This window comes from Mauremys reevesii, linkage group 24 (assembly GCF_016161935.1).
Source record: "Mauremys reevesii isolate NIE-2019 linkage group 24, ASM1616193v1, whole genome shotgun sequence".
Lineage (NCBI taxonomy): Eukaryota > Metazoa > Chordata > Testudines > Geoemydidae > Mauremys > Mauremys reevesii.
In genome coordinates this window covers 17,224,965-17,249,455 of record NC_052646.1, presented here as the reverse complement: position 1 = coordinate 17,249,455, position 24,491 = coordinate 17,224,965, and the positions used below count along the sequence as shown (strand labels likewise).

The following is a 24,491-nucleotide window of genomic DNA, read 5'->3' as shown; positions in this document are numbered from 1 at the left end:
CCGACAACCACCGGGACAGTGAGCTTGGGGTTCTGGGGCAGTCGCGCCCGGTTGCGTCCTGCCCACACCTGGCCAAAGCTGCAGTCCCTGTCGGGGCAGTCTCGCTGCAGGTGTCCCCGTTTCCCACAGCCAAAGCAGGGGCTGAGCTCACGCTGCCGAGTCCGGGGGGCCGTTTGGCTCGGCCCGCGAGGCGGGCTCCGTTGGGCCCCCGGGGGTCCTTGGCAGACGGGCGTGGGTCCGGTCCGAGGGGTCACCTCCCAGCCCCGGGCCCGGGATTCCTGGTGGGGGCTCGATCCGTGTCCTACCCGCCGCGCCTCACCGGGGGACTCCCTCTTCTTTTCCACTCAGGAGGTGTCTGCCCTGACCCCGGGAGGGGGACAGGGGGGACCTACCGCTGTTTCAGCGGCAAGGAAGTCTTCCATCAGGGTCACGGCCTTGGTCGCGGGCCTGTGGCGTAGCACCCACGCCCTGCCCCGGGATGGCAGGGTGTGAATAAATTGTTCAAGGACGACCTGCTCAGCTACTTCCTCCGCTGTCCGGACGTCCGGTTGGAGCCATCGATGGCAGGTCTCCTTTAGTGTCTGGGCGACCACCCGTGGCCGAGCGCCCGGGGGGTAGGCCTGGCTCCAGAATCGCTGCCGGTACGTCTCGGGGCTGACGTCCAGCGCGTCTAATATTGTGGCCCTCACTCGGTCGTAATCCTGAGCGTCCTCCGTAGCGAGCCCTCGGTAGGCCGTCTGCGCCGCCCCGGTTAGATACAGGGCAAGCAGCATGGCCCACTGGTCCCGGGCCCAGCCGGCGACCAGGGCCACTCGCTCGAAGGTCACTAGAAAGGCCTCGGGGTCATCGTCCGGGCCCATCTTGGTCAAGCGGAGGGGGGCCGCCATCCGGGGTGGTCCCGATCCCTTGCCGGCGGGCCCCTCCGTGGGACGAGGGAGAGTGACCAGCAGCTGTTGCAGCTGGGTCCCCAGCTGTTGTAGCAACTGCTGCTGCTGTTCCAGCTGGGCCGTATGCAGGTCCTGCTGCAACTGGAGGTGGGCAGTATCCCTCTGTTGTTGTTCCTCACGCTGGGTCGCCTGCTGCTGCTGCTGATGCTGCAGCTGGGCGGCCAGCTGCCGCTCCTGACTCACTACGAGCAGCTGGATTATACGCTCCATCTCCATTCTGGTCTAGGGGAGGGGTAGGCAGTCACCGCTCCCTTTTCTAGCCCTTTCTCACAGGGCTAGGGTGTGTCGTCCCTTGTCAGGTGCCAGTGTTATCCGTTGGTCGGGGTTCGACCCTCCCACAGTCAGGAGGGGAGCCACTCCGACTCGCTTCTTGCCTCCTGTTAGTCTGCTTGAGTGACAGGGAACAACGTTAGGAGGCCCAGGCCCTCTGGGCAGGGGCTGGGCAACAGCAGTACAATTAGGCCCAGGCCCTCTGGAGCAGGGGCTGGGCAACAGCAGTACAATTAGGCCCAGGCCCTCTGGAGCAGGGGCTGGGCAACAGCAAACACAGGGCTCAGACCCTCAGGCAGGGCTGAGCAGCAGTTCAAGTTTAGGGACTCAGGTCCTCAGTCAGGAGCTGAGCAAACAACCGGTAAGTCCAGACCTTTGGGTTGGGGTGCTGGTGTGAGGGGGGAGACTGCCACCCGTGAAAGGGGTGGCAGGGGGGACACAGGCCCACCCACTCCACTGTGTCCTAGCCCGGGGCCCTAGCAGCGGCGTGGATCCGCTGCAGTCAGTGGGGATCCTGGCCACAACACACTGACATGGGCACGTCGGTGCCCTCAGCCGGACAGGGGTCGGCTACCCCCGGGCTACACTCCATTCCCCCCTCAGGGCCTACCTCGTCGGTCGCACTGGGTTCGGGCCAGTCCATCTGCATCGGCTCCTCTGGACCCAGGCTTGGCGGCAGGTCCAGCAGCTCCTCCGGGAAGTTGGGCCAGGACTGTTTGGGCAGCTCCTCCGGGTAACAGCAGGGCCTGGGGGGCTCCTCATCGTAGCGGGCGCTCGGCAAGCCTGGGGGGCTCCTCGTCGTAGCGGGCGCTCGGCAAGCCTGGGGGCTCCTCCCAGTACCGGCTCCGGGGAGGCTCCTCCTCGTAGTGGGTGCGGGGAAGCTCCGGCCAGGGAGAGCAGTTGCCTCGGGCCAAGGAGGGCTCCCAGCCAGGAGCTCCCGCCGGCACGTCTGCTCTCAGCGGCAGCTGCCGTCTGACTGAGCTTTAGTGCCCTCCTTTTCTACTTCCTGCCCCGCCCCTTGACTTCCGGGGGCCGGGGACTGATGGTGGAAACTCCGCCCACTGGGGGGTTGGCAAGGGAGCTCCCTCCGCCGGGCAGGAGGGGAGCCACACGGACTCACTACATGGGGGTCATGACTTGCCCATGGAGGGAGCTCCCCCGGTCTCCAAACGCTTGTCTGGGAACAAGGGGAGGAAATGCCAAGCTCTGGGGGTGTTGAGAATGGCCGTTTATCTGCTGGGGGAGCGTTTGGCCTGGGGACCAGACAGAAGGTACCTTGCAGTGTGCGCGGACGGAGGGTGCGTCCGTTGCCTCACAAGTTCTTCTGGACTCAGGTGAAACCCAGAAAGAGGCTCAGGAAGATGTTTCTGTAGAGCAACCCCCGGCTGAAAAGGGAAAGGACAAAATTTCCGGGGGAAATGGGATTCTTCCCTACGGTGCTACTGAAGGACTAAAACCTCGTGCTGATGTGAGCAGAGTCAGGATGGGCTTTACCCTGACGTCTGGTGGTGAACCCTGGAAAAGGATGTCAGGGGCTGATCTCGTTTGCATGGGCCCACCCACCCCACCTAGCGTGATGGGACTAGCATGACCCACCCTGCCCAAATGGTCACTTTGGCTGCTGTGGGATCCCCAGTCTCTTTGTTATCGGGACAGGAGTAACACAGGGTTGTTATCCTGGTGATGTGACTCAAGGGCAGTAAAACTGTACTTGGCATTTTATGACGGAGGGACTCACCCTCAACTTAGCAGCACTCGCTAGACAAGGGACGTGGGTGCCAAACACCCCTTCTCTCTCCACTATATAATAATGGAACTAATTTTAACTCTATTAGGAGTCTTGTTACATGTTGCAGAGCTAAACTCAGTGATAGTTAGGTCTAAATCTTAGACCTGTTTTGAGTAAGTGGTTCTGAGTGTGCCAGTAGCCCCCTGCCCCTGCCCACTAACATCTGAAATCATGGCAGAGCTGTGGTGAGAGGGCTGGCAGAGAGGCAGGTGTGGCTGGTGGAGAGGCACAGAAAGCAGGATGTTTGGGGGGAGACCCAGCTGGTGGTGAAGACTGTAGCAGAACCCCATGGCGACGCCTGCAATCAGCCATTGACCAGAGAGCAGCGGAGCATGTAAGATGCCCCCCCCCAGACCTCCCCCCACTTCCACCCAGGCTGGGAGATAAACTCCGCAGAGGAACTTCTGAACTCTGGGGCTGCACTGACCAAGGACAGAAACTGTGGGAGGGATGATGGTTGGGTTGCTGGACATAAGACCCTGAGGGGAAAAGGACACTGCCACACTCACCTGGGGGTGGGTCTTTGCTCATGGTTTGTGTTATGAATCCTGGTTGTGGTGTTTGCCGCATTGTTTCCCTCCTTTCTTAAAAGGCTTTTGCTACACTCAGACTCTGTGCTTGCGAGAGGGGAAGTGTTGCCTCCTAGAGATGCCGGGGACGGGGGGTATGTAAGTGTCCCGGGTCACTGGGTGGGGGCTCGAGCCGGGTTTGCATCGTGTTATTGAAACGAAACCTCCAACCACAAGAAACAGTTTTAAATTTCAACCCTGTGATCACAAACCTGGCTCCCTTTGAAAGTGATGATGGACCCGCTCCGCACAGACTCTGTGTGTGGGGGCGGGGGGGGGTGGCAGGATCGCTCCATTGGGAGGGGACCTGCAGCTCCGTATGAACACACACGTGACACAAGCAGCAGATTGATAGAGTTACAGACACCCCCACCCCCCAGAATAGTAACCCTAATAAATGAGGTACCCCAGAGTAACTGGCAAATCTGGTAACAGAGGGGCTGTGGATCAGGATTGAGGGGCACCAGCAGAGCTCTGTATGGTGTGGGGGTGGATCTGGGGGGGGGCTGCAGGTCGGGAGTGAGGGGCACCGGGAGAGTTGTGAGGAGCCCAGGGCTGGGCTAGCAGGGGCTGCGGGTCGGGAGTGAGGGGCACCGGCAGAGCTGTGGGGAGAATGAGATGCCCAGGAAGAGGGGGGGTGGTGAGTAAAATGCCCCTCCCGCAAGCCCTTGGCTCCTGGCCCAAAGTAGCTTCCTCTTTCACCAGCTTATCAGAGCCGGCCACCAGCAGTGACTTGGAAACACCCCCCCCAACTACCCACTCCCCTCTCAGAGCCAGGAGGGAACCCAGGAGTCCTGCCCCTGAGCCCCACTCACTCTACCCACTAGTCCCCACTCCCCTGCTCTGCTCAGTCATTTCCCCACACTCCTTCCCACCAGCACCTCCCGAGGCACCGATCTGGGACCCACTGAGAGCAGCAAATCACGGAGCCCGTCAGTCCAGGCGCTGGATTCCCCCCGGAGCCGCGGAGCGGGAGGATGTGGGTGCCAGGAGCCAGCCAGATGCCCCCTTCCACCAAGCTCTGCATTGAAATCATCCTCGCACTGCTCTGCCAGGGTAAGAGAACAACAGCAGAGACAGCTGGTCTGGCAGGACTCCCCCAGAGCCGGGGAGAGAACCCAGGAGTCCTGGCTCCCAGCCCCCCTCCTCTAACCCACTAGACCCCACTCCCCTCCCAGAGCAGGGGATAGAACCCAGGAGTCCTGGGTTCCAGATGCCTCCTGCTGTAAGAGTTGATACTGGTAAAAAAATTATGCTTTGGCGAAATAAAGAGGCTTTAGCAGAGTGGGTGGGAGGGGTGGAGCCCAGAACTGGGCTCGCAGGGAGCAGTGGGTCAGGAGTGAGGGGCACCGGCAGAGCTGGAGGAATTGGGGGGAGCCCAGGGCTGGGCTGGCAGGGGCTGCGGGTCGGGAGTGAGGGGCACCGGCAGAGCTGTTGGGAGAATGTGATTTCCAAGCCGTATTTCCCCAGGAATTGAAATGGGGGGGAGTTGAAGTCACAGGGGGTGAGGGCTGAGGGGTGAGCCTGTGAGGGTGCAGGGGGGGTTGTATGGCATCTTAGTAACAATGGAGAAACATGTTGTGGCCATTTTATTAGCTCTAACTCAGGCTGTAAAACCATCACCCGCATCAGCGCTGGCTCCTCAAGCCTTCCGTGAAGCACGACAGCTCCAGCCTTCTTGGCTTCTGGATGTAATTTTGGACGTGTCGAATGCCGCCAGGTCCCCTTGGGTGGCTTCTCCTGTGCCCGGTTCTGCCAGGCCTTCACGGCAGGGTCCTCCCTCCCCGCTCCCGGCCGGGCAGAAGGCGACTCCTCCCAGCACACAGCGGTCTGGTCAGTGAGGAACGAGACGCTCGACCGAACCTGCTGTAACTGGGAGCAGCAGGAGATGAATTCCTACTTCTGCCAGCCCAGGAAACAGCCCAGAGATCAGGTCGCGCTACTAGCGATGATGATTAAGAAGAAGCTGAAGCCAAATCTTCATTTGTTCGTCGTATGATATTCCACTCTGGGGTCAAATCCTCTCTTCTGTCCTGATCACATGGCAGCCCCGTTGCTGGTAGTGCCTCACGCCACTTCTCTGTTGGCGTTTTATGAGAAGGCATCTGGAAAAGCTACAGAGAGGTTGATAGAATCCAGAAGTCGCTGTTGTAGATTTGTAGGAGACAGGTTCGGTTGTACTTTTTCAGCTGCCTTTACAGACACTTCTTGTCCTCTTCTCTTAAGGGGTCAATATTAGTGCGTTCATTAGTCAACTTCTGGACTGAAGTCTTTGCTTCTTCCAGTACCTTTTCAATGACTATTTCTCTGATTGATCCAAGGGTAGCTTGCATTGCTGGACAAAAATCTACGACTGTGGTAGCAGATGCTTGGATGGCGTTGGCTCATAACCCAAGTGGTTTCATCAGTAGACTTACGACCGAGAGAACAGCGATTGTCTTCTCTGAATGTTGTAGCAAAGTTATCCACCAGCCTCACTCCTTAGATCCGCCCCTGCTCGGTAGAGACTCTCCAAAGCCAGTACAGGGGAGTCGCATCTTACGTGGGGGTTAGGTTCTGAAGTCAGCGCGTAAGGCCAAAATCGCATATAGTCAAACGCTCATTGAGTGGAATAGCGGGCGGAAATGCCCACACTACAGGTAACGTATTTACATTTATTTTTCTTTTCTTTTTTTGCCGAGTGCGTATAGTTAAAATTGCGTAAGTTAAATGTGCCTATGATGCGACTCCACTGTAATAATGGTGGCAGTAATTTTAAGACAACAGCCAAGGATGGCTCGTTGAAAGCCAGCAGGTTTTCCCAGGTTGCACTAATTTGAACTTCATTTTCCATTTTCATCAAGACATTCAGGCTTTTTGGGGTTCTGTTTTCTGTACCAACAAACTCTGTTTAAACTGTGTTCCCGTCATCTAATAAACCTTCTGTTTTACTGTCTGGCTGAGAGTCACATCTGACTGCGGAGTTGGGGTGCAGGGACCTCTGGTTGCCCCAGGACCTGCCTGGGCACACTCGCTGCGGGAAGCACACAGTGTGGAAGGGGACGCTGAATGCTCCGAGGTCAGACCCAGGAAGGTGTAAGCTTCTTGCCCTGGAGACAGTACGCTCAGAGAGAGGAGGCTCCCCCAGAGTCCTGACTGGCTTTGCATGGAGTCGTTCCAAAGCATCCCAGCATCCCCTTCCACACCGTGCGCTTCCCGGAAGTCCGCACAGGCACTGACACTCCCTCCTCCGGCCTTTGTCTCTTTTCCAGGCATTATGAGGCCACCTGATCTCTCTGTTCTCCAACACCTTCCGTTGGCACCTTGCAGGAGAGCGGCCCAGGCAATCAGTTGCCTGGAGACAGGGTGTCGGCCATTCTCTGTGCAGACGGCATCACACTGGCCCTCTAGGGCTTTACAACAATCACACCCCCTTATCCCACCATCTAGATCCTTGAGAAATGCAGAGAGGAAACTGAGGCACCCACACAGTCTTCAGAGAAAACATTAAGAACATTCCCACTTTGTAACACCTGTATACGACCAGTTACATACTTTAAAGGGGTGTAAAATAGTCAAGTATCGTGCTAAACAAAATGATACTCCAAACTGACCACCAAATTTAAGTTGCACGTTTTTCCCCTCAGGTGAGGGCTCTGGGGTGGGGCTGGGGATGAGGGGCTCACAGTGCAGGAGCGTGCTCGGTGCTGGGGGTGCAGGCTTTGGGGTGAGGCAGGGCTGAGGATGAGGAACTTGGGGTGCAGACAGGCTGCCCCAGGGCTAGGGCCAGAGAGGACTCCCCATCACCACCACTGGCAGCAGCAAGCTCCAGGGGAGGGACCCCTCCTCTCCCCCCTGCCCCCCACGGCACACACTCTGCTCCACAGTCACTGCACATGCTCCTAGGCCCCCTCTCAGGTCCAGAAAGCTCAATCCCCTCCCCTATGATGGGTACTAGGGGGTGGGGGTTGCCATCACAGGTGGCCTTCCATGTTGCTGCCCCTCACCATAACTTCACTGTGGATGGGGCTGCCCCTTGCCCAGCATGGGGCAGAAGTGGGGTCTGCACGGTGATGGCTATGGGGCAGGGGAGCAGGGTGTCATAAAATTCACCCAAGCCCCAGCTGCTCAGGTAGGTCTATGAATCCCCTCCCCCATCTGCCCTGTGGTGGGTGGGTGCTGGAGGGGAGGGGCACTGCCTTCATATGGCTTCCTGCCTCCCTGACCCCTGCTACAGGCTGCAGCCTGCTGCCCCTCACCGTAGCTTCACTGGGGGACGGTGGGAGGGGATGGCATGGGGCTGCCCCTTCCCCAGCGCTGGGCAGGAGTGGGGGCTGGGGCTGCGGGGGGAATCATAGGGTCAAACACTCACGGAAGCCCCAGCAGCTGCTAAGGTGAGTGATGTCCCTCTCCTGGCCGGAAGTCCCCTCGCGTCTCCTCCAGGTAGGGGCAGGGAGGAGGGGAGGGCTGCCGAACACGGCAGGGCCCCCTCCCCTCCCCTCCCCTCCCCTCCTGAGGTGCTACAGCAGCAGCCAGCATTGCTCTTATGCTGGATCCCAGGCCCACACAACTCGTAAAGCGGCGAGAGCCACGTTCCGCCAAAGAAAACAGCCGAGGGCCGAAACCTCCCAGCCCCGCGGAAACACCCCCCCCAGGGCCGCCCAGCCCTGTGGAAACAAACCCTCCTTCCCCAGCGCCGCCCCACCAAAACAGCTGTGGGCCAAAAAGGAAGGTTGGGGGTGAGGAGGTGATACTTGATTTTAAATCAACCAGGGGCTGCCAGCTGAAGACGTGGCTGGGAGCCCTGAGGGTCAAATTAAAGGGCTCGGGGCTCCGGCGGCTGGGGGAACCCGGCAGGGCCGGCTTTAGGTGTTTTGCTGCCCCAAGCAAAAAAAAATTTGTCTGCCCCCCGTCCCAGCCCTGGGCTCCCCCCTGTACCCCCTTGTGATGTTATTGATATAAATTGGGACCATATAGAACATGGGTTGCAACCAAGGTCCTGTAGTGGCACCAAATCTTAAGTAAAGGGGGTCATATAAGGTGTCTAAGACCAGGTTCCGGGTTGCTGGTTATGATTATGCTGTCTGTATGTCTGTGTCATTTTGTAGTTGAAGTTATAAGTATTGGCTCTGTACTGTCTGTATTTTGTATTATGCTCTGCTTCTGGGAAATATCCCAGACAAGCTGGTGTTAGCCCTGCCTAGCCTGCTTGATGGCCCATTAAGGACCATCAGCTACACAATTGACCCATGGAGAGAAGGCAGACACGCCTTGTGACTCAGCAAAGTATGCAGAGACTTGTACATGTGACTCCAGACTCCATTTTGCTGTAATTTTCCACAGTGAGGACAAAGAGATTCTTACATCTGGAAAAGTCTATATAAGGCTGATGCATCATCTCCATCTGGTCTTCAATCCTGCTTCTTACCTCTGGAGGGACTTTGCTACAAACTGAAGCTCTACACAAGGGACTGAGGACCCATCCCAGCGGGGGATATTCCAGAGACTTAATTTGAACCTGCAGTTTACTCCATCACTGCTGCAAGCCTGAACTAAGAACTTTGCCATTACTGTATGTAATTGATTCCATTTAACCAATTCTACCTCTCATCTCTACCTTTTTCCCTTTGTAAATAAACCTTTAGATTTTAGATTCTAGAGGGTTGGCAACAGCGTGATTTGTGGGTAAGATCTGATGTGTATATTGACCTGGGTCTGGGGCTTGGTCCTTTGGGATCGAGGGAACCTTTTTCTTTTATTGGGGTGTTGGTTTTCATAACCATTCATCCCCAGGACGAGTGCACTGGTGGTGATACTGGGAGACTGGAGTGTCTAAGGAAATTGCTTGTGTGACTTGTGGTTAGCCAGTGGGGTGAGACCAAAGTCCTTTTTGTCTGGCTGGTTTGGTTTGCCTTAGAGGTGGAAAAACCCCAGCCTAGGGCTGTGACTGCCCAGTTTAAGCAATTGGTCCTGATTTGGCACTCTCAGTTGGGTCCCGCCAGAATCGCTCCATCACAGCCCTGCTGCCCCAATCCAGAGCAACCCAGAGCCTTCTGACTCCCGGTCGCGGCTGGGATTTAAAGGGGAGAAACCTAGCTCCAAATATTGGTGGAGCAGAGCCCCTGACTGTGAATATTCCTGGGGCTTTAGCCCCAGGAGCCCATATAAGTTGGCGCCCATGCAAGCAGCATCTCTTTGGGGTCTGATTTACAAGCATTTACCTCTTCTGAGATGTGGGTTTTTCAGAGATGCGTCTGATGTGTCGCCTGTAACCTGAACATCTAGAATTGCACCTACTGGCCTCCCACGGACGTCAGGAGAACGTCCGCAGTGACTTAGTACCTGACACCCATTTGCACGGTGCATTTATCAGCCACGTGCTCATTGTGTGAGTGCGGTGAGAGAGTTCTTCACTTTTCCAGCTCCTGAGTCTTTCAAATCCAGCGTCCACATTCAGGGTTAGCCAGTGACAATGCGCTTCACACTGGCCTCAGCTTGGGGTGTGCGTAGCTGGAAAGTCTGGTGTGACACGCACTGCGCTGGGGCTCCAGCATTAAGTGCTTCTCAATCGGGCCGTGCGCGTGGCGGCTCAGGAGGCTTCCTGCAGAGCAGAGGCTTGGTGCTCTGCAGCCCTTTCACTGGCTTCGCCAGCCCTGGCTTTGCTGATGGGCCTGGCAGACCAAGCGCCTCCACTGTTCCCCGCTGGAGCAGGGAGACGCTTTCCTTCCGCGTCAGCTTTGTGGCAGGAGGTGCCCCAGGGGCTCCCCCTGCGAGGCCACTGAACGGGAAACGTTTGAGCGACACACGTTCAGACCAGCCCTTAGGTTGCGGTTTCTTCAGTAGGGAGCTTGGTTTGTGCTTCGGGCTGTTCGGACGTCGAGAAACCACTTGAGCCTGCAGCTGGCGGGTTGGTGCCGTCTTGGTTCCTGGCCTGTTCCTCCCCTTGGTTGGTTTCAACCCTGGGGGTGATGGGGGATTTCAGGGAGGCTTCACCCCCCATTGTTTGGTTTGGGGAAGTAAAGGGGCTCTGGCAGAGCTGTGGGGGGCGGAGCCCAGGGCTGGGCTGGCAGGGGGCTGCGGGTCGGGAGTGAGGGGCACCGGCAGAGCTGTGGGGGGAATGAGATGTGCAGGAAGAGGGGGGCTGGTTAGTAAAATGCCCCTCCCCCAAGCCCTTCGCTCCCGGCCCGAACCTGCTTCCTCTGTCACCAGCTAATAAAGGCAAATATTGATCAGCTGAGAAATCGAGTCTCTTTCTCACAGCCGGCCCCTGTCAGTGACTTGGAAACATGACCCCCCCCCCACTCCCCTCTTAGAGCCCATCCGCCGCTCTAACCACTAGACCCCACTCCCCTCAAGCCTCCCATATTTAATCTCTGCTCCCTTGTTGGTGTCTTTTTATTCTCTCTCCCCAGGGAAGGACTGAGGGGCACTGGCAGAGCTGGGGGGGGCAGGGTGGATCTAGGGGGGGCTGCGGGTTGGGAGTGAGGGGCACTGGCAGAGCTCTGTGTGGGGGTGGGGTGGATCTAGGGGGGCTGTGGGACGGGACCGAGGGGCACCGTCAGAGCTGGTCTGTTTCCCCTGCAGGTGGGCTCTGCCAGGCGCCCGACTATCGGATCCAGGTCCCGTCCCGCGTCACGGCCCAGCAGGGTCTCTGCGTCCTGCTCCCCTGTAATTTCACAGCCAATTTCGAGTCCTCCGGGGTCCCCTACAAATACTGGTTTATCAGGGACGACAACAGGGACACCAGCCCGGCCGTGGCCACCACGGACCCTGGCAGGGCCCTGCGGGCGCCTGGGGGCCGGATCCGCCTGGTGGGGGACGCCCCGGACGACTGCTCCCTGCACATCAGCGACGTGAGAGCCAGAGACAGGGACCGCTACGTCTTCCGCTTTGTGAAGGGAAACTTTAAATACAGCTACCGGGTGACCCAGCCGCTGGTGGATGTGACAGGTGAGGCTGGGGGCCCTGGAAAGCTCAGCAGGATTAACTCTGCTTATACCCAGTGGCAGGGAGTCCCGCGGGTTAGCCCCACTAATACCCAGGGGCGGGGAGTCCCGCGGGTTAGCCCCACTAATACCCAGGGGCAGGGAGTCCCGTGGGTTACTCTCACTAATACCCAGGGGCGGGGAGTCCCGCGGGTTAGCCCCACTAATACCCAGGGGCAGGGAGTCCCGTGGGTTAGCCCCACTAATACCCAGGGGCAGGGAGTCCCGTGGGTTAGCCCCACTAATACCCAGGGGCAGGGAGTCCCGCGGGTTAGCCCCACTAATACCCAGGGGCAGGGAGTTCCAGGGATTAACCCCAGTAATTCCCCACTGAGTTGAAGTTTAATGGTGTCGCCTGCTTAGAGCTGACGGAGCAGCCGGTGCTGGGGGTCCCCGAGGTGCTGCTGTCCGGACAGCTGGTGAATGTGACCTGCCAGGCTCCGGGGACCTGCTCAGGGACCCCTCCCCAAATCACCTGGACAGGGGGGTTCGACTACACAGCCAGGAACGTCTCGGTCACCCTGGCGAACGGCAGCGTCTCCTACAGCTCCGTGCTCAGCTTCACGCCGGCCCCAGGGGATGACGGCAAAGAGCTCGTCTGCACCGTCACGTACCCCGCCGTGGTCGGGGTCTTCACCCGCAGAGCCGTCCGGCTCCACGTCGGCTGTGAGTGACCCCATCCAGCGCCGGCGGGGGAGTGGGGTCTAGTGGTTACAGGGGTGGGGCTGGCAGCCCGGACTCCTGGGTTCTATCCCTGGCTCTGGGAGGGGTGTGGGGTCTAGTGGCAGGGCTGGGCCGAGAGCCAGGACTCCTGGGTTCTATAGGAGAGCACTGGGGTCCCAGGAGGCAAGTCCCCCCACACATCCCGTGTCCCGTTGCAGACCCGCCGAAGCTGCTGCCGCGGGGGAATTGCACGGTGCGGGGCCGCGGGCCCGGGGGAGCCGCCACGTGTCACTGCGCGGCCGAGGGGAACCCCCCGCCCCGCCTCGAGTGGCGTTTGCCCAACCGCACCCTCCCTGGGGACTTCGAGGGCCCCGAGCTGCGAGCGACCTCGTGGGCGCGGGGCCCGGCCGTGAGCGGGGAGCTGCGGGGCCCGGCCTGGGCCCTGGCCAACGTGTCCTGCGCTGCCACCAACGCCCACGGGCAGAGCCAGGCCGCGCTGCCCGTGGTGCCCGCAGGTACCGGGGACCGGCGGGGGCTGGGCAGGGGATCCAGTTTTCCCATTAGCTAAGAGCAGTGGCCTGTTCGTCTTCAGGCAGAGATGTATATGTGAGGAAATATGGCGCTATGTGCCAGCCCCTTAGACAGGTGGCAACTCACGTATCAGTCACACAGTCCCCACCTGCCCCCTTTCACCTCTGTGCCTCCCTGGAGAGGTGGGGAAGGGGGCTCAGTCCCCATGGCTAGGCCAGCCCTCGGCCCCTCCCCCGCTCGGGGACCCTCCCCCTACGCCGGACCCACCAGTTCATTACAAGCCCTGTAGGGCCCATCACCGCCCAGCCGATCCCACCGCTCACACCAGCTGTTGGTTTGCAGCCGGCTTCCCCCTGACACTCGTGGTGGCCTTGGTGGCTGGTGGGAGCCTCGTGCTGGTTGGTGCCGGGGCTGCAGTGGCCTGGAGAGTCAGGAAGGGAAGGTAAGACTCAGGCGGGACGGGAGAAGGATCCAGTGGGAACCGTAGCCTGGAATGGGGGGGAAATGGCTTCCCCAAGATCAGCTATCGCTCATTGCAAGCGTGAAATTCCACTTGCTGCCCTCAATCCCGACCCACAGCTCCCTGCTGTGTCAGCCGTGGGTTCACCCCCCCACCTCTGCCGGTGCCCCTCACTCCTGACCCGCAGCCCCTGCTAGCCCAGCCCTGCGCTCCCCCGACATGCAGCTCTGATGCTCTGGGATGGGGGGGGAAGGGGAGGGGAGGGATATCGGGATAGATGGCCCCATGGGTCTGATCGGGGCAGCAGGGAGGAGGTGGGACACCAGGCTAGATGGGCCTAGGGGCCAGATTTTGATGATGGTTTCACCCCAGACAGGGCAGCAGGGATCCCGCCAGGGCCGGACGGTGCCAAGGGACCAGAGACGGGCAGGTCAGTTACTCTTCCAAGCAGCCGGAGTCCACGGTGCCTTCCCACAGACAGGTGGGTTCCCGGCCCTCCAGTGGCTTATCCCAGACCCTGCACCCTCCAGCCCCCTCCCTGCCCCATTTCCCACCCTGCTGGGATCCCTCCCTGCACTCGACATGGGCCTTGGGAACCCCTCCGCCGCTCCCAGAATCCCCCTCTGCTGGGATTTCCCCCCTCCAGCGCTCACCCCCATCCTTTCCCCTGGCCATGGCGGCCACTCTTCCCCGCTAACCCCGTCTCTCCCCGCACAGGACGCCAACAGGGAAGAGGGAGCCCTTGAGAAGAAAGCGGGAGGAGGAGGAGGAGGAGGAGGAAGATGCTACCAGGGGAGAGGTGACGGGGATCAATTTCCAGAGGAAAATATCTACGCCAACGCCTAAGGCCAGGGAGGGGGACAGGGTCACTGCAGGGCTCGAGCTAGAGAGAGACTGGTGGTAGCGGTGGGATAGCCGGCCTGCCTTGTGGCTAAGGTGCTAGCCTGGGTCACCGGACACCTGGGTCCTATTCCCAGCTCTGCTACGGAATGCCTGTGTGACTCTGGGCAAGTCCCTGCCCCCCCCCCGCCCCGTGCCTCAGTTTCTCAGCTGTAACACGGGGAGTATATCACTGCATTTGGCTACTTACGCCGTGAGCTTGTTGGAGATGGTCTCTCGCTGTGTGTGGGCAGCACCTGGCACAACCAGGGCCTGTCTCTGGCTGTGTCTGGGCCGCGTCCCCCTCCCACCCTCCACCCCCCATCTCAGCTGGGGGCCACTCTGCTAATACACCCGTGAGGCAGCTACTGCTCCAGACAGAGTTACGCCGAGCAGGTCGGCCTGTGTTAACCCTTTCACTGCTGCAGCTAAATAAAAGCCAATCCCAGCTCCTCCCTGGGCTGAAGAATTTTATGTTGTCTCAGTTTCCCTCAGGGTTCCCCTCGCTCGTGGAGCCGCTCAGCTGTGGCTGGACACTCACGGCCCAGCCCCAGGGTACCAAAGCACTGGGAAGAGGGTCACGATAAATAATGCCTGGTGCTGTGATGCAGCCACCTCTGGGGTGGGAGAGCTGGGGAACAGCCGCACAGCAATGCCATGGGGCTCGCCCGGGGTGAGATGCAGCCGCCTCTGAAGTGTCGCGGTTAGAGCAGGGGGCTGGGAGCCAGGATTCCTGGGTCCAATTCAGTAACTATAACAACAGGCTCGTGACTTTAAAAAACACATTTAATGTCCAATAACAAAAAGCGAGATGCAAACGGAGCAATAAATAAGGCGGGGGGGCGGGGTGAGAGGCAGCAGTGCTGGGGGCAGCGGGCGAGCCGGGCTGGCCGCGGCTGGAGGGACGGCGCCCCTGAGCGCTGCTGTGGTCGGGCCGCATCCGGCCGGCTGGCTCAGGTGCGGCAGCAGAAGCCGCAGCCCTGGTGTGACGGAGCGATTCTGGCGGGACCCAACTGAGAGTGCCAAATCAGGACCAATTGCTCAAACAGGGCAGTTACAGCCCTAGGCTGGGGTTTTTCCACCTCTAAGGCAAACCAAACCAGCCAGACAAAAAGGACTTTGGTCTCACCCCACTGGCTTACCACAAGTCACACAAGCAATTTCCTTAGACACTCCAGTGTCCCAGTATCACCACCAGTGCACTCGTCCTGGGGATGAATGGTTATGAAAACCAACACCCCAATAAAAGAAAAAGGTTCCCTCAATCCCAAAGGACCAAGCCCCAGACCCAGGTCAATATACACATCAGATCTTACCCACAAATCACACTGTTGCCAATCCTTTAGAATCTAAAATCTAAAGGTTTATTTACAAAGGGAAAAAGGTAGAGATGAGAGGTAGAATTGGTTAAATGGAATCAATTACATACAGTAATGGCAAAGTTCTTAGTTCAGGCTTGCAGCAGAGATGGAGTAAACTGCAGGTTCAATTTAAGTCTCTGGAATGCATCCCCCGCCGGGATGGGTCCTCAGTCCCTGGTGTAGAGCTTCAGTTTGTAGCAAAGTCCCTCCAGAGGTCAGAAGCAGGATTGAAGACCAGATGGAGATGAGGCATTGGCCTTATATAGACTTTTCCAGGTGTAAGAATTCCTTTGTCTTCACTGTGGAAATTTACAGCAACATGGAGCCTAGAGTCACATGGGCCAGTCCCTGCATACTTTGCTGAGTCACAAGGCGTGTCTGCCTTCTCTCCATGGGTCAATTGTGTAGCCGATGGCCCTTTAATGGGCCGTCAATCCAGCTATGCCGGGCTAACATCAGCTTGTCTGGGACACTTCCCAGAGGCAGAGCAGAATACAAACTATAGACATTACAGAGCCAATACTTATAACTTTAACTACAAATGATACAGACATATAGACAGCATAATTATAATCAGCAACCCATAATCTGGTCTTAGACACCTTAGATGACCCCCTTTATCTAAGATTTGGTGCCACTGCAGGACCTTGGTTGCAACCCATGTTCTATATGGTCCCAATTTATATCAATAACGTCACACCCCCAATGCAAAATTGATGCAGGAAGGGATGACAAAACATCGCTGACTGCATCCCAAGAGCCCCCTTTCCTTGGGTCTGTCTCACTACAGCTAGTGTTGGGCTAGAGGCCATACCAGTGTATAACCGAAATGGTTTATCAAAGTCATGTTCAATAACATGAATGAATCTCCTTACAAACTCAAGGTATAACTTGGTTAGCTTTTGCAGCATGGTTCCTGTATGTTTCATGTGATCTTGCCAAGAGCTTAAGAAAACAGCTACTTTATCCATACCAGCTTTGGCCAATGTTTGGAACCCAATTAACATTACACCAATGTAGATATTGATGTTGTTCATAGAACAGGAATCTTGGCATTTAGCCATGAAAGCAATATGGTAGTGTGCCTCAGTTTCCCCTCTCATACAGCACATCAGGTCTGGAATGTATTTTCCCCTGTGAAAAGTTCCAACACTGTTTACAGGCATTAACTGTGAAACATCAGTATAGCAAGGCCCTTTAACATAAAGTGTGTTTTCATGTATTCCTTTCAACATGTTCCAGGGATTTTCCAAAAGATTAGGCACATCGTACATTGTTACAGTCCTTGGCAATAGCAACACATTAGTTACAAAAATTAGCATTAGCAATAACAACAAATTCATTGCAAGTGTCCATTTACAATCATATTTGTCATGCCATACCCTTGGCTCAATACCATTGGAGATTGGGCATTTTAGGGTTAACCTGTGGCTTCCCTTTGCAAAATTCAGTCTTCTCTTTCCTTCTTGTCCTGCAGGATGAGACCCTGATTTCTCTTGCTTAACCGAATTCACTGGCTGATGGGGTGGGCCCTCTGTGCTAACAGCTATTAGCAATTCTTTCTTCTCCCTGCCAGCCAAGTAATTTGCATTAACACAGACACTAGCTTTTAACTCTTCAGCTGCTATGGATTTCAAGGCTGGACTTCGTCTTACAGAGATACCACACAAATCCAAAGAGGCTGAGGGTGAGAGCTGGCTTGCTCTCCCCTGCCTCCTCAAGCATTCAGCCATAAAACTGTTTTGCTTTGAAACACCAGTAACTGAATCTGTCCTCAGATCCTGAAGCACAGATTGCTCACTTACAGATTTAGCATGGAGACATTCCTGTCCCAACAGCATTGTCTCCCCAACAAGCTGGCCACACACAGCCAGGTGATTATAGGGCTGCTCAACTTCCTTAACAGCTTCTACTTCACCTGAGACCTTTTCAAAGCTGCCCACACTGGATCTCTCAAAAGGAAAGTCAGTGGATCCATTCACAACAGAAAATTTCTGGCTGTTAGGAACTGAAACTTCCTTGATTAAATCACTTCTACACCCTTCAGTTGCAGTAAACTGCTTGCACAGGCTACCATGAGGATTCCTTTCCCTAGGAGCTTCTCTAAGCAGCAATTCACCCCTCACAGAAATTCTGCCCTTCCCCTCTCCACCTAGGGCTTGCTCTACAGGAACACTTCCCTGAGCAACCACAGCCGCTTTCTGGGTCTCACTTACACTTAGACTCACTTCAGGCCCCACAGGCGGATTTCTACACAATCCCCTTTTAGGGACATTGCCTCTCCCAACAGATAAGCTGCTGCTCTTTTCACTACACTGAGCTACTTTTAGCAAATCACAGTTACCCATTTCAGGTTTACTTCTACAAGCTGCACTAGCCAACAATTCATTACCCATTACAAATTTACCCTCTCCTTCCTCAGTTAGGGATTTAACCTGACCATCTACTTTAATCTGCTCCTGAGAAACATTTTCCTCACCAATGAGATCTTTCTGCTCTTGATCTAACTCCAGATTCACTTCTGAGACATCAGACAGACATTCAGCAACTTCATTCCCAGACACACTGCTTCTTGGCACAAACAAACCTTTGGAGCAACCCACCTCAGGCAAATCATTGCCCACAATAGACACAGGTTTAAGATCATTCCTCTCCTGTGACTGGCTACCTGGACTGAACAAATCTTTAACATTTTCCCCAATTAAAACATCTTTAGGCAATAACTTCCTGACGCCAGCTATCACTTCATGCTGAGCCCCATTCCACTCAAGGTGGATTCTGGCTAAAGGCACACGGACAGTAAACTCACAGAGGATCACAACATTCACACTCTGATTTGGTAAATAATCTTCCTCTTTGACCAGATCTGCTCTAACAAGAGTGATGTTAGAAGCCATAGTTTGCCCTAAACAGCTTTTACCATTGACTTTTACACTCTCATACATAGCACTGCCACAATTTATGGGGCCACCCCCTACTGAACCCACAGTAACAGCATTGACATAAAAGGTGGCATTGTTGGGGTACATTTGGTTACCCCCAGACAACTGCTCAGAATTATACAACATACCAAAATTGTTACAAACTGGACTTTCAAGAGGATACAGTCTCTGCTGTTCTTCCATTGCTTTTTTGACTTGGAGTTGGAGTCTAGCTGTCTCCTGTTGCATCTGTCGAGTTTTCTCCTCAGCAGCCAGCAGCTCCAGACGCCTCTTACGAGCTTTTTCTTCTCTCTTAGCAACTTCTTTCTTTCTCTCATCAGCCTCTTTCTCCATTCGAATTTCTGCCAGTTCTTGCTCATAATCAAACTGCAGGCTGTCTCTCAAGGCTTGCAGTTTCCTTGCTTTTCCTGATGCTTTCTGTCTCATGGTCACTGATCTTTAACCAACCAAACTCTCAATCCCAAAGTTAAAATTTGGACAGCGTGGGGTTCTGACCCAATGCTTAATTGACCTGGTTCTGTGAATCCTGCCGACTACGCCACTGTGACGGAGCGATTCTGGCGGGACCCAACTGAGAGTGCCAAATCAGGACCAATTGCTCAAACAGGGCAGTTACAGCCCTAGGCTGGGGTTTTTCCACCTCTAAGGCAAACCAAACCAGCCAGACAAAAAGGACTTTGGTCTCACCCCACTGGCTTACCACAAGTCACACAAGCAATTTCCTTAGACACTCCAGTGTCCCAGTATCACCACCAGTGCACTCGTCCTGGGGATGAATGGTTATGAAAACCAACACCCCAATAAAAGAAAAAGGTTCCCTCGATCCCAAAGGACCAAGCCCCAGACCCAGGTCAATATACACATCAGATCTTACCCACAAATCACGCTGTTGCCAATCCTTTAGAATCTAAAATCTAAAGGTTTATTTACAAAGGGAAAAAGGTAGAGAAGAGAGGTAGAATTGGTTAAATGCAATCAATTACATACAGTAATGGCAAAGTTCTTAGTTCAGGCTTGCAGCAGAGATGGAGTAAACTGCAGGTTCAATTTAAGTCTCTGGAATGCATCCCCCGCCGGGATGGGTCCTCAGTCCCTGGTGTAGAGCTTCAGTTTGTAGCAAAGTCCCTCCAGAGGTCAGAAGCAGGATTGAAGACCAGATGGAGATGAGGCATTGGCCTTATATAGACTTTTCCAGGTGTAAGAATTCCTTTGTCTTCACTGTGGAAATTTACAGCAACATGGAGCCTAGAGTCACATGGGCCAGTCCCTGCATACTTTGCTGAGTCACAAGGCGTGTCTGCCTTCTCTCCATGGGTCAATTGTGTAGCCGATGGCCCTTTAATGGGCCATCAATCCAGCTATGCCGGGCTAACATCAGCTTGTCTGGGACACTTCCCAGAGGCAGAGCAGAATACAAACTATAGACATTACAGAGCCAATACTTATAACTTTAACTACAAATGATACAGACATATAGACAGCATAATTATAATCAGCAACCCATAATCTGGTCTTAGACACCTTAGATGACCCCCTTTATCTAAGATTTGGTGCCACTGCAGGACCTTGGTTGCAACCCATGTTCTATATGGTCCCAATTTATATCAATAACGTCACACCTGGTTCCGGCAGCACTTGCAGCAGTAGGTGCAGATGGGGAAGTGGGCGTTGTGGCGCTTGGCTCTCCGGAGCAGGGCCTGCGGGGAGAGACGGGGTCAGGACTCCTGGGTTCAATCTCCAGTGAGAGGCGGGGGGGGTCTAGGGGTTAGCGCGGGGGGGCTGAAAGCCAGGACTCCTGGGTTCTCTCTGCAGCTCTGGGAGGGGAGTGGGGGCTAGTGGTGGTAGGGCGGGAGCTGGGAGCCAGCACTCCTCTGTTGCTAGGCCAAGGGAAGTGCATTGGCTCATTAATAGCCAAGAACCGTCCCCGAGGGCTGTAGGTTCAGGGACTGCGATCCCGGTACTGCAGCCTTTGGGGCCAGCCCGGACCCCCCTGGGAGACCCCCACCCCACCCCCTGCAGCACAGCGCCCCCTAGTGCCACCCAGGGGCTTCGGGGCCAGCCCTGACTGCCAGGGGAGAGCCCCCACCCTGCTCCCTGCAGCACAGCGACCCCTAGTGCCAGGCTGGGACATCGGGGCCAGCCCTGCCTGCCAGGGGAGAGCCCCCCACTCATCCAGTTGTTACCTGCAGACCCTGAGTTTCTTCTTTGGGTTCCATCTGGTGCGTTAACAAACCAGCAGGATTTGCTGTCTGCAGAGACACAGAGCAGACAGACCTGATCTTTACGCTAAGTGCAGTGGGTTAGAGCAGAGGGGACTGGGAGCCAGGACACCTGGTTTTATCCCTGGCTCTAGGAGGAGAGTGTTGTCTAATGGTTAGAGGGGGAGGCGGTTGGGAATCAGGACTCCTGGGTTCAATGCCCAGTTCTTCCTCTCATTTGCTACACATATTTGTGCAAATCAGGACATGTACGTTGTATTGTGGTCTATATAATTTAATGCCACAGATTCCGAACATAAACCTATCGGAGAGGCTGGCAAAAAGTAGCAAATAAGTTTTAGAAAAAAGTTTTCCTTCAATAGCCAGTGGGAAAAATATTCCCAGTCACATTTCGTGCCCCTTGTCCAGCTCACCGGCCTTTGCCCCGCTACGAACATTGAGTTTATTCCCGAATAAAGACATTTGTATTGGGACAACAGGAGATTTTGCTTAAAAATCAATCTGGACTATTTGTAGCGCAGAAGAAATGGCCGTTTCCCCCTTCCACAAAACAGTCTGTGATTCCAGACAGACCCTGCAGCTTTCCCAGAGTTTTTCATGGGTGCAGGTCTAGCTCTTTAGGTCGCAGCATTGCAAAGGGGGGAAATGACCTCTTTATTGTTTTCCATCACCGCACTCATTACGCATGAGCTCCAAACAGGCAACAATCGATCGATCCTAATTGCCCATCATCCCAGCATTTGAACATAACCGTGATGAGTGAGGCACCCCCCCCACCCCCTTCCAGGGCCCGTTTCTCTCTCTTCCGATCTTCTTGATCAATTTCACCCTGGGAATTCTAAATGAGGATTCGAATTATCTAGATAAGGAGCCAAGCCTTATTGTTTTCAATGCTGCTATGACGTCGGGCTGAGTGACTATCACGTGGCAAGGAGTTCCGCAGGTTAATGGCACTGTAGTGAGGCGGCCTGGCTCCCAGCGGCACCTGAGAGCGACGAGCCAGAACAGGCGCCTCAGTGGGCGGAGCCACCTGTCCCCGCCCCCGGAAGTCAAGGGGCGGGACAGGAAGTATAAAGGCCCGGGCCCAGCGCTCAGTTGCTGCCTGGCCGCTGGAGAGGACAGACGCTACTGACCGAGCTCCTGCTGGACTGAGCCTTCCCTGAGCCCGGTACCACGGGGAGGATGGGCCGAGCCTTCCCCGAGCCCGGTACCACGGGGAGGACGGGCCGAGCCTTCCCCGAGCCCAGTACCCCGAGGAGCTGCCTGATTGTCCCCTCTCTCCATGTCCTGAGGAGCAGCCCGACCTACCCAGCGCTCAGCCCCACGAGGAGCCCATGGTGTGGGACCCGGCGGAGGACCCCAGAGATGAGCAGGTACCCATGGAGGGGGAGATGGGAAGTAGCCCGGGGGTAGCCGACCCCAGTCTGGCTACAGCAGACATTGAGCCGATGTCGGTGTGTTGCGGTCAGGACCCCACCGGCCCAGCAGCAGACTGACTGCCACTGCTAGGGCCCCGGGCTGGGACACAGTGGAGTGGGTGGGCCTGTGTCCCCCCTGCCACCCCACCCACGGGTGGCAGCCTCCCCCTCACCCCAGCGCTCAGACGTAGGAACCTGGACTTACTGTTGTCTGCTCAGCTCCTGCTTGAGGACCTGAGCCCTAAAGTACTGACTTGGTTTCCTCGGCCCCTGCTATTTACTGTCCCGCCCTGACCTAGGGCTCGGATTCTGGAGACTGAACTGCCTCCTAGCCTCATGCAGTGAGGCGGCCTGGCTCCCCGCCGCACCTGAGAGGGCCGAGCCCCCACACCGGACTCTTACAGGCACGTTGGCTGGAAAAAGCATCGGGTTAGCCCTATGTTAAACAGGCAAGATTGGGGCTACAGTTCTTCAAAGTGGGGTATTTTGATTCCGGTCAAGCACTAAATGGGGACTCTTTGCTCAGTCTCAATTATCAAGCTAGCGATTTCATGAGTGATTTGCACAGGAGAGGTTCTCTGACATGCTGCCAGTTCCCACCGACATTCAGAGGCCCCCCTTGTAAAGCCCAGCCCTAAAACAGACCGTTCGTAGCAGGACCAAAGGATTTCATTGTTGGGGGTGGGGGGGTCATGCTGTACCTATCTTGAGTCACTCCTCTGTGTCTGACACTCTGACTTTGGAAACACTTATGGGCCAGATCCCAGCTGGCGTCAATCGTCCGCTGCTCTGCTGGAATGAACGGGGCCATAGCTCTGTCCCCCTTTCAGGAGTCGGCTTGGCCTTGCCTCCCCCCACGTTTCCCCTCATTTAAAAACGACTTGCTGATAAAATCAGACATCAGAATACAACAGTGTCACAGTGCATTAGTCCTGAGAAAATGCGACTTTCTCATTGTTACCGTGTAATTCTAAAATAAATCACTCGGAATCTGAATATTGCACCTGCATTTCAGTGGACCGTCTACAGAGCAGTTTAAACGAGTCATTGTCTGTATGAAATTGTAGTTTGTACTGACTTCGCTCGTGCTTTTTCTGTAGCCTGTTGTAAAACCAGGCAAATAGCTGGATGAACTGCTGTACCCCCTGGCAGATCTCCGTGTACCCCCAGGGGTACGTGTACCCCTGGCTGAGAACCGCTGGCTCAGCTGATTAGCGTGGACGTGTTTGCAGGATTGGGGCCAAAGGGCAAAGCAGATGTGTTGATTGTTCTTTGGTAAACGCGTGTGTCCCTGCGACGGCTAAGAGCGATTCTTGCCTTTCTGTCCGGTTCTTGTGAACAAACAGTTTCCAGGGAGGGAAATTTCCTTTCGACGGCCTCAGTTCCGCGAAGCCTGAAGATTTATTGATTAAACGAGACGTTTCTGCAAACGCCCAATTTAAAAAAAAAAAGAAAAAAGAAACGTTGTCCTCTAAACTCGGAGGTTTTTAATTGTATTTTTCATAATCACTTTTAAAAAGAAAATTCACCGAGGTAACAAAGTTACAGCCACAGCACCGAGGATATTCGTAATATCAGATGCAACAGTCAAACGTTGATTTATTCAGTTATTTCAATCATTCGCTTCTAGTAACTGCCAAAACTATTAATGAAGCAATCAAACGAAAGAGAAATTTTGCTACCTGTGTAAAATGTCTTATTGTTTCAAAAAACAATAACGTTACTTACATCGTTTATTGAAATGTAAACATATTAAATTATTTTGTTTCTTGTGTTTGCCAGAAGCAAATGAACTAATTCAATTAATAAACATACGGTACCTTTTGCCTGTGATGTTTTAAAATGCAGTGTAGCAAAGTATTTTCAGTTATTTGATTCTAGGGCTCTTCTGCCTCAAGTAATCACATTCAATTAAGAGGTTTATTTATTTTATTGTCTTTGGGAACGGAAGTTTTCATTTAATTTCTTAAAGTCAGTTGTTTGTTTCATTAATTAGTTAAACATGATTATTTTGATTGGCCTGAGAAAAGGAAATGCTTTGAATCTTTTTGGAAAGAAATGATGTGAAATGTAATGTATTACACTATTTCAATAGTTTAATCACTAATTAATTAGTGCAAGTAAATTGATTAAACCCAGGAGATCATTTAAATCTATAGGCAGTGAAATTTGACATGATTTGAAAATACTAGAAAAATGCAATTGAAAAACAATCAGTATTACCTAATAGAAATAATACATATGAATTTCTAGAACATTCAATATTAATTATTAAAGTAGTTAAGAAACAGAACTAACAAGCATCTGAATTTTCTTTAGGAAGCAGTTTCATTTTGCAACTTTTATTACTAAGTAGGCATTTTTAAAATTGAATTTATTAAAATACTTACATCGATTTTTTTCTAGTGATTTTCATAATAAATAAACATTCATTTTAAAAAGTGAGAATTTTCACTGATTCCAGAAAGTGTCTTTTTAA

The 24,491-nt window shown here is 54.6% G+C and overlaps 2 protein-coding genes across 2 annotated transcripts in view; both read left to right on the top strand.

Annotated features, from left to right (window-relative positions):
* Positions 1-4,489: 4,489 nt before the first annotated feature.
* LOC120390561 (sialic acid-binding Ig-like lectin 13) lies at positions 4,490-14,097 on the top strand. The gene is made up of 6 exons (XM_039513293.1): positions 4,490-4,631; positions 11,139-11,504; positions 11,903-12,205; positions 12,421-12,717; positions 13,076-13,175; positions 13,911-14,097. The coding sequence occupies exons 1-6, from the start codon at positions 4,553-4,555 to the stop codon at positions 14,095-14,097; spliced, it is 1,332 nt and encodes a 443-aa protein (XP_039369227.1). The 5' UTR covers positions 4,490-4,552.
* Positions 11,384-24,491, top strand: part of LOC120390560 — an 81,080-nt gene continuing 67,972 nt past the window's right edge. The window contains exons 1-2 of the mRNA XM_039513292.1: positions 11,384-11,504; positions 11,903-12,205. The gene's annotated coding sequence lies outside the window, so the exon portion shown is untranslated. The remainder of the gene's footprint in view (positions 11,505-11,902; positions 12,206-24,491) is intronic.

Coding starts and splice junctions, on each gene's coding strand:
- LOC120390561 (XM_039513293.1), top strand. CDS start 4,553: ATGTGGGTGCCAGGAGCCAGCCAGATGCCCCCTTCCACCAAGCTCTGC. Junction 4,632..11,138: donor CCTCGCACTGCTCTGCCAGG/GTAAGAGAACAA, acceptor TTTCCCCTGCAG/GTGGGCTCTGCCAGGCGCCC. Junction 13,176..13,910: donor TGGAGAGTCAGGAAGGGAAG/GTAAGACTCAGG, acceptor CTCCCCGCACAG/GACGCCAACAGGGAAGAGGG.